Source organism: Epinephelus fuscoguttatus, linkage group LG17 (genome assembly GCF_011397635.1).
Source record: "Epinephelus fuscoguttatus linkage group LG17, E.fuscoguttatus.final_Chr_v1".
Taxonomy (NCBI): Eukaryota; Metazoa; Chordata; class Actinopteri; order Perciformes; family Serranidae; genus Epinephelus; species Epinephelus fuscoguttatus.
In genome coordinates this window covers 23329216-23338536 of record NC_064768.1, presented here as the reverse complement: position 1 = coordinate 23338536, position 9321 = coordinate 23329216, and the positions used below count along the sequence as shown (strand labels likewise).

The window sequence follows — 9321 nt, the reverse complement described above, 5'->3', positions numbered from 1 at the left end:
CACGCTTGGCAGCTGGGCACGTCACGGCAACATGTCAGGTGAAGGGTTATGTGACGTCATATGATGAACTGGCTGGCGGCAGGTAATTTATTATGAATTATTAGTAATGATAAATGTTCTTGTGAAGGGCCACAGGGAGGCCTTCTGCACCCCCCCCCCCACCCCCCCCCCAAAAAAAAAAGCTTGACAAAAGGGCACTTGGGGGTCAAGGGGCAATGATGCTGATCAGTCTGCTTTTGCAAAATGATTTAACACTGAAGTACCTGCTGTCTTACGTATGTACGATATTTTAGAATTACTGCAGACAATTTAGAGTCATAATGAATGAAGGCTTTGTTTAGTCAAGATGTAATTAGGCCAGCTCCTGATCCTGATATAACTAACACTAACCTTTGATTTGATTTTATTGACTATACATACTGTATATATGTTGATTTGAAGACATCTTTGACATGATTTTGTTCATGAATGTTGTATTTTTGTTGAGCACATAATTTGATTTTTGGAAATTTAATTAAAGGTCCAGCGTGTAGGATTTAGGGACATCTATTGATGGTCAGAAATGGTCATGTCTATAACTATGTTTTCATTAATTTATAATGACTTGAAAATAAGAATGGTGTGTTTGTTGCCTTATATCTAGGCTACAAAGTGAGTGGGTCTTTGTCCAGGAAGTCCACCATGTTGGTCTACAGTAGCCCAGAGCAAACAAATCAAACACACACATCACTGTAGCTCTCCTACATGCTTTGCACACGGTAAAAGTTTCAGTTTTGCATTTTCACCACTAGATGCCACAAAATCCCACACACTGAACCTTTAAAGGCGCTGTATGTAAGAATGTGGCCAAAACGGTTACTGCACTCAAATTCAAAATACTGCTGTGAGTCCTGTCCGACCCTCCTCCCTACAGATTCGAGGTTGCTGTACAGTGGCACGCTGGAGACTGATTTGTTTCCCCACGGGCGGCTGCCGTGGCAGGGCCGCGGCGCCGGCTTCTCTGCTGCTAACACTGCTGCAGGGATACAGCTGAGGAGGAGCCGGCTGCTAATGTTATGTACCGGGACACTGCTAATGCTGCTTGCCGTGCTGCTGTAGCTCAGTCGTAACTGTAACTGATGCTGAGACTCTACTGACTGTGTGACTGGTAGATGGCGGTGGGTGGCACAACAGGCCAAAACACAAATTCAAAACATAAACATGATTTGCAGACCGTAAAATATTTTTTTAAATGCGAATATTCTGGCTGTACTCTTATTGTCGGTGAGATCAGTATGTTATATGAACATTATTCCTTAGTCTCTGTGACATATTAAGAGGATTTTACGACTATTTGCTTTAGATTTCTTACATATAGCTCCTTTAATAATACAATATAAAGCTTTCTCCACATTTAAATGTTGCACCAATGTTCATTCTGTTGGAAAAATGAAACAAACGGAGGATTAGGTTCCACATGACATGCTTTCTTCTGAGTGTTGTTTTCCCAGAGAGTAACAAGGAAATGTCTCTACTTCTGTAGCACAAGAAAAAAAAACTCTTTGAGTATCCAGAGTATTTAATGGTACTTAGCGTTTCCGAGCGGGATATGTGCAATACCTGAAACTGGCCTTGAGTGGGCACCATAACCTACCTAATCAGCCTGATTTATCGTTCACCATTGATCATACCTGAATATTGATCACATTTACTATACATAGTGTCATCAGTTATCATCTCTTCATTTCAGACTACTTGTATCACTTCACATACAAACGTATGTGTGTGTGCACCTCATAGCCCACTGTTAGATACAGCGACAGTGTAATTCAAATAAGTGTCGGATCAAGCCTTCTGGTTTTTCATGCCAGTAAACAACAATAATAACAAACAGATGAAACACAAACTGTGGAAAGTGTAACCATGGTGTTTTGAGTCTTTTTATTTGAAAGTTAAAGAAAAATGATGAGCTCCACATCTGAAACTGTCATAATCATTGATCTTTTCATAGTCATTGTCAACAATTGGACTCTTAAAATACTACCACTTAAAATCCAGTCCAGTTGCAGCAGAAAACAATATGAGGCATAATCCAACTTGTGAGACAAAAACTCAAGCTCTGCAGCCATTACTGGAACCAGAACATGGTTATTAATATACCAGAAGTAGAAATACTACAGAGTACTACTACACATAACCACATAGGAAACACTGGTACATTTTTAGTCCTTGGCTTCAGTGAAACTAGCGTCTGACGGTGGGTTTCTAACTGGTCAACACATTCCTCTAGTGAGTAAACAAGCAAAGGTTGCAGCTACTGTGTGGCATTACAAACTGCAGCTGTTGTACACAGGCGGCTTCAGGGGCCCAGGAATGTTGTAAAGCGGGATGGCAGTCAGAGGCTGCCTCTTTATCAGGATGACTCAAGGGAAATGATGCACTTTTTTTTTTTTTTTTTTGACCTGCACAACATTTATATGTCATTGTGCCAGTGACATTTAGGCTTTAGTGTAGCTGTGGCACCTTGGTGCTCTTTGCTGACACAAGTATTGCTGCCTACTGGACTTAACACTTTGAGACTTTGATTTGAATGTTTTGATGCAGATTGTTTATAAGTTATGTAAATGGTTGTGCACGTATTAGTCCTAAAGGCTGCATCTGAAACATAAACTCTAAGTTACATCTGGCACAGTTACGTTGTCTGGAATTGAATGTAGTAACACCTGACTTGTCTGATAAGCTGAGCAGGCCTAAGAGATCATATAGATAATAGATAATGAGCTGTTACGTGTATGACATGTTTTTGCTCCTTATAAATAAGAAGTGTTGAAATCAGGCTCAGGTCCTCATATTCTGCAGATCTCACATCAATTTTCTTGTCTTATTTGAACTGCAATGAGCTCCACGTGCATGTTTTGATGATGGAAAAGGAACCAGTTAAAGCAATAATGATATTGTCATGTCTCCTGTCTGTATGTTACTCTGTCTGTCTCAAACCTGTGACATTTCATTACTGGGGACAGATGTTTGTACCAGCCACAACCACACAACATTAGACTTTGATTCTCATGCCCAGGTTTTGGTTGTCATACTCAAATCTAAACTAAAACTATCTGTACATATGATTCATGTTGTGATTACTGCTATTCCTAACTCCAGTTTCCACCATATTCCAGTATAATCAGCTGTTTGGCCTTTTAACTAGAGGCTTTGAAATAGTTGTGTTGAGAAATGCGTCCTCTGGCGCTCCGGAGGACCGGAGTGCGTGGCGATGACTTCAAAGACTGTCGGAATTTTTAGAGCTATTATTAAAGTGTCCTAAACGACCATAAATGTTTAAATAGGAATGGGGAAGTTTAAGTGCTGGTTAGTATTCATTAAAAGCCTGCTTGTCAAATGCAAGCCATTTAAATTACTGTGTTCCACATTTATCAAACGATGCTCAGTTAAACATGGATGATTTGCTTAATTTATCTTCTTTAATTTTCCTCAACTGCCAAAGCTTGATGGGGGAAAGGAAAATCTTGGCCACTAAAAAATAAATAAATAAAATTTGTATGGGATAACGGGGTTACTCATCATACAGTTAAAAAATGGAGACAATCCTAGAAATGAATTTTAAAAGTTTAATTTCATTGAAATGTTGTATTGAAATGCAATAACCTGACACACCTCCTCCATCGAGAGAGCATACACAGGAAAAAAAAATCATTCCACTGAGTGCATTTTTGAGCCATATATGACTACAAAAGAAAAATACAAAAACATGTGACAACCAGCCCTGATGAAAAAGTGACAGGCCCAACTGTGATTTTTTTGCACATGTTGTAGCCGAGCTAAAAAAAAAAAATCATATTTTTTGTTCTATTATAAACTCACTGTGTGAAAGCCTACAAGAGAAACACAGAGGAGCTGTATATCTACATTTTCACATAAGAAAACCCCAAAAGATTAAAAGCCTTCTGACCTCAATGTCAAGTTTCTTACATCTGAAATGACCCTGTAGGTGACCCCCGCGGAGCAAGATCTGATGAACATGACAACCAAACCTGTTCTCCCCTATTTCATTTATATAAATTATTCATGTCATTTTTATCTGTTCCAATATGACCATAGGCTGCAAATAAGCCAGATATCTGGAGGAAGCCTGGGAGAAAAATAAATGTTTGGCAGGTGTTTGTTTGTTTGTGAGAGCAGTTCATTTGGGATGTTGTTTTTTTAATTTTTTTTGGAATTTGTTTGTGTTTTTTCTTCCCCACGTTTTGTTTTGTACATGCAAGACCAGAAATAATAGTGTTTTGTAATCCCAAAATGTGCCATATAAATGGCTGCATTTATAAAACCAAGCAAGACTGTTATTTTATTTTTAATCAGTGTCTTAATATATGTTTATGTTGTATTAACCCTTTGAAACCTGGTGCATCAACACTTTTCTTGTGCTGCTTTCAGATGCCTTTCGGAAGTATTTCATTTGAATCCTGAGCAAATTTTTTGCAATTTCTTTCACAAACATGGGGGAAAATGCAATGAGCAACCTGATAAGAAATGTCCCACAAATTGCAAAAAAAAAAAAAAATAGATTCAGAAAATTATTTTTAAAAAAATTTAGGGAAAAAACTAGGGGAAAACTAGCCTAAATTTTTTTTAATTTTTATTACTTTTTGAAATTATGCTCTGGATTTTTAAAAATATTTTTTAAGCACTTTTTCAAAGTCTTTTCCTTCTCTTTTTTTGTTTTTTTATTTTTACTCATTTTCTTGTTTTTTTTAAAGAAATCAAGTCAAGTTACATGCGATAGGGCTACTACGAGGTCTTGGTTCAGGATACTGGGGATTACGAGCCGTACATGAAGGCCTCATAGGATCCTTTTTTTTTTTTTTTTTTTTTTTTTTTTTTTGGGAGGGCTGATGTCATTTCAAAACTTAACTCACACTCCCGAGTCAACGCGGCGACTTGCTCACCTCCTATTCTCCGGTAAACTCGTCTCTTGTGTCTGACGGAGCGCACCTAAAGAAAACTGCGGGAGGTGAAATAAAACCAAAGAAGACTCCAACTTCTCCACCAGACCCGAAGCAGGAGGATCTAACAGCACAAACCCCGGGACCAGAGCCCCTCTTTCTGCGGGCAAAGGCGGCTCAACTTTTTTTTCTTTCTTTAAACTGCAACCATATAAAAATGAATCGGAGCTTTAATAAGTCGCAGCCGCTGCGGAATGCGGATTGTAACGCTGTGGAAGTGAAAAGCAAGGTGAGTGTTGAGGCTTTGTTATTTGTAGGGCTCCAAATGGGGATTTGAGCAGAAAATAATGAGTTCACATGGTCGTCCCGTAACGGAGCTGGAGCTGCTCGGACAAACTGTGTGCAGCTAACACTAATTCATCCTTTCATTCACAAATCTCATGTCTACTTCTTGAACCAGGAGCAGGACGCACCAGAATGCGGATGTTTCTGTAATTTGCACTGATTATTGTCTTCTTACTTCCGACCATGCACATTGTGCTGATTTGGCTCTTTCCCTCTCTGTCACGGAGCTGATGGGAAAAACTGGTTTGACATTAACAATCCCTATTTGTTACAATAAGGAGGTGTTATCTGTTGGGTCGGATGTTTTTGCCACATTAGAAGCTTTCACTGCGGGTTTGCTGCCACATAGTTTCAGCCTACTCATTGTTTTGAGGAGTTGGTGAAAGGCTGACAGTGTAATAGCTGCATAAATTAAGTTAACCAGCAAGTAAATGACCACAGTTATCTGCTCATTTTGGGGCTTATGTAATGCAGACCACCAATTTATACAGCATGTGAGCAGGCTTCACATGCATTACGCACGTTTTCCTTATTTAAAAAGCATCAGATACATTAAAACATTAGAGCTTTGATATCTCTGATAAGATCTGCTACAACCTATAAACTCAAAAACTTGACATCTGTTTACAGAGCATGTGGGCAGAGTGAAAATCCTCCCAGATAAACACACGGCACTGTGTCCAATCCTGACCACAAAGTGGAACAAACAGTCAGCTATTTATAATTTTGCCACAGCCTTTCAAGGACTTCTTTTAACCAACATTTTTCTCCGGATTCCAGTGAAGTGACGACAATCTTGAGTGGCAGTCATACCTGTGTGTTTGCACATGAGTGTGTACACGCACATATGAAAGACTGGCTCCTGAATCACACACTTGACATGTCAGATTGAGATGGACAAGAGGTGACTCATTCAAGTCTTTTCTTAGGGAGAACGCATACTCTGATGGTGGGTGAGAATCTATCCCAGGATGCTCATACACCATCACTGAGGAGTTGTGTGTTGTTGTGAAGCAGGGTGGGTTTCACAGAAACAGGAGTGGTTGCTTTTAGATTGTTTGTGGGTGGAACTGACAAAAAAAAAAAAAAAAGAAACCCAGGAGCTGCTGGGGCCGGAACAGACAGGTTTAACAACGTCATCATCACAGCTGACTCACTGTCATACAGCGTCACGTGTTTCCCTTTTTGGATCCGGACTCTTATCACGTCACTTTGTTCCTCTGGTTTTGTTATGCAAAAATCTAGAACATTTAGTCAAGTGTCATCTGGCCAAACCTGAATGATAACTCAGAGCATTTGAATGCTTGTAAAAATTCCTTATCATGTAGCACCACTACTGTGGAGTCTCGTTTTGAATGTGTAAAAGCAGCAAGAGGGAATTTCCTGAACACACAGCATATGATGTGTTGCAAGCTGAAAAGACATAAATAACAAGGGGTTCATCTCAAGCCACTACCCAGAAATGGTACTTGAAATGTTCAAAATATGTCCATGGATGGTGTAAAAAAAAAAAAAAAAATACCAAGACAGAAACTTGCACAAACTTTGACTTAGCATTTACAGATATTGTATGACCCGAACGACTGAGAATCTTCACGTAAAACCAAGTAAGAGCTTCCATACAGCCGAACATGATCAGGTAATGCCAGAGAGATATGTTTAAGTCCCAAAAACACTTCCCCAAATGATAGTTTAAGTTGAGCATCCACATCCACTAGTGTGCCAAGGTGTCGTGTTGGTGTGTTTGTCATCCGTACCGTGCAGTGTGGTGCATGTGATGTGCTGCCCGGTTCCCACTGGTTAGCGTTTGGTTTTCTCAGGGGAAACTGTTCCAGTGATAAGCTTATCAGGGATAACACTGGAGGTGTCTGGCTGCCTGTCGTGGAGCCTCGGCCAGGAGCTGGTTTCACTCACTTAATCTCTTATCAAGGACAGAGAGAGTGTGGAGGGATGTTGGGGGTGGGGTGGGATTTTTTTTCCCTCACTCCCTTTGCATTTACCTTGACTCAACCAGATTGTCAAGTACTTTTTATTTTAGATAAAAAGTAATCAGGATATTTGCTTGAAGCCTGATCTGTACCTGTAGCACTCAAGATCAATCCCAAGCCCGCTTTTTGAAGGTCACGGCCTCGCATTTTTACTCAGCCTTGATTCTGTGCAAAGAAGGAGTGTGGAATAAAGATGGACAAGTTCACTTTCTCATAGAAAACAAAGGAAAATTTGCCTCTGCGACACCTTTTGATTATTTATTTCTCATGGTACACTTACGCATACACACATTTATACAGTGGGTGCTATCTGTGAGGGTTTATATGAAACTTGTGGATCTTTTTAGATCAATTCTAGGAGTGCCTATGATTTGCATGCTCCACATTTTATTGCATGTGTGTCATTTAGTGCAGGACTCGCACTGGTCTGGTTTTGACTTGGTCACAACCCCTGAAAGTCTTGTCTTAGGGTGCATTCACACCAGGATAGTCCGGGGGACTCAGCTCAATTGGGCGGGGAATGCCGAAAAGTTTCACACCCTCATTTGGTTCGGTTCACTTTCACACTACACTTTATAAAGTGGACCAAACCGGCTCATCGATTGGCCAGGACTGAAAACGGGAATCCATCCCCTTCAGTTATGGACCTTAATATATTGCTGTTGCAGTTTATTTTCACCTTGATGCGACATTGATCCGGCGACCAATTAAATCATGCCGCCATCCTCTTGCTAAACAATTTAAAAACTGCTTCTACCAGTTCACGCTGTTGGCTTTGTTTTTTTTTTCTACCCAAAATGCACTGTGCTCTACGTCACTTCCTCTCTTTGGTTCACTTCCTCTCTTTGGTTCGCTGGATGGTCCATTTGCATTTCCCCCTGTAAGCGAACCGCACCAGGGTTCACTTGCAAGTAAACCGAGACCCCCAGTTTTCAAGTGGACCAGGGTTCGCTTGTTTGGTCCGCACCAGAGTTCAAATGAGCGTTCACACCACTCCAAACAAACCGAACTATCCGTGGAAGCGGACCAGGGGTTTTTTTTTAAAGCGGCCAAATAGCGCCAGTGTGAATGCGTCCTAAGTCTCGATACACTCTGGAACTTGATCTCAGTTTAGGTGGTCTTGACTACAACACTGGCCTGATACATTCCACAATAAGCTGTAGATCATGTTACATATTTATTCATCTGTATAATGCCAAGATCATGTTGGTATTTCTCAGGTGAGTTGTCCCCGACTTGTGGAATATTGCGCAAGGACAAATCCAAAAGACGGAAGTAGGGCTGGGCAGTATATTGATATCAGATCAATATTGTCATATGAGACGAGATATTGTCTCAGATTTTGGGTATTGTGATACAGTAAGTGTTGTCTTTCCCTGGTTTTAAAGGCTGTGTTACACTAAAATGATGTATTTTTTCTGAACTTACCAGACTGTTCTAGCTGTTGTATTGTTTTCTTTTTCCAACTTAGTCATTAGGCCTATATCGACAGCACTGATTATTTATTAATCCAATATTATTAATACAATATCGTCGAGGTGTTTGGTCAAAAATATAATATTTGATTTTCTCCACATCCCCTTGCTCTAGACAGAAGTCAGCTATGTTCCCTTTTCTCCAGTGTTTCAGAGTTCAGTGTTTCCAGACGTGTTTCAACCTGTTGACATCAGCTCGCCCTGATAGGCTGGGAGGACAGGTGATGTCACGTTTGTAGTGATGTATTCTTAGGTTTAGCTTCGAGGCCCCGTGATTAATCGTTCTGTGTTCAGACTTGTTCATACCACAGGGCCCTGCGTTCTGCTTGTGAAAACAGATTGTTCAGACTGAACACAGACCGCGGTGCCAAAAGAACATTCAGGTTCAATGCAGTGAACGATTTTACTGATACGCAGAAGTGTAATTATTAGGTAAGTCAAGTGTGACATGTTTAAGTCTTACAGTGTTAATTACAGTTCAGCCATGTGTAGGTTTCACTTTTCTAAATGTGAAGGACGCCTACTGAGGACTGTCAAACCCGTTAGTCAACTTCTTGTGCCATTTTTTTTAATGTA

At 40.2% G+C, this 9321-nt stretch overlaps 1 protein-coding gene across 1 annotated transcript in view; it reads left to right on the top strand.

Annotated features, from left to right (window-relative positions):
• Window positions 1–4888: 4888 nt before the first annotated feature.
• Window positions 4889–9321, top strand: part of pard6gb (par-6 family cell polarity regulator gamma b) — a 43430-nt gene continuing 38997 nt past the window's right edge. Inside the window, exon 1 of the mRNA XM_049603156.1 lies at window positions 4889–5226. Coding sequence (XP_049459113.1) covers window positions 5155–5226 — 72 coding nt within the window. The 5' untranslated portion in view covers window positions 4889–5154. The remainder of the gene's footprint in view (window positions 5227–9321) is intronic.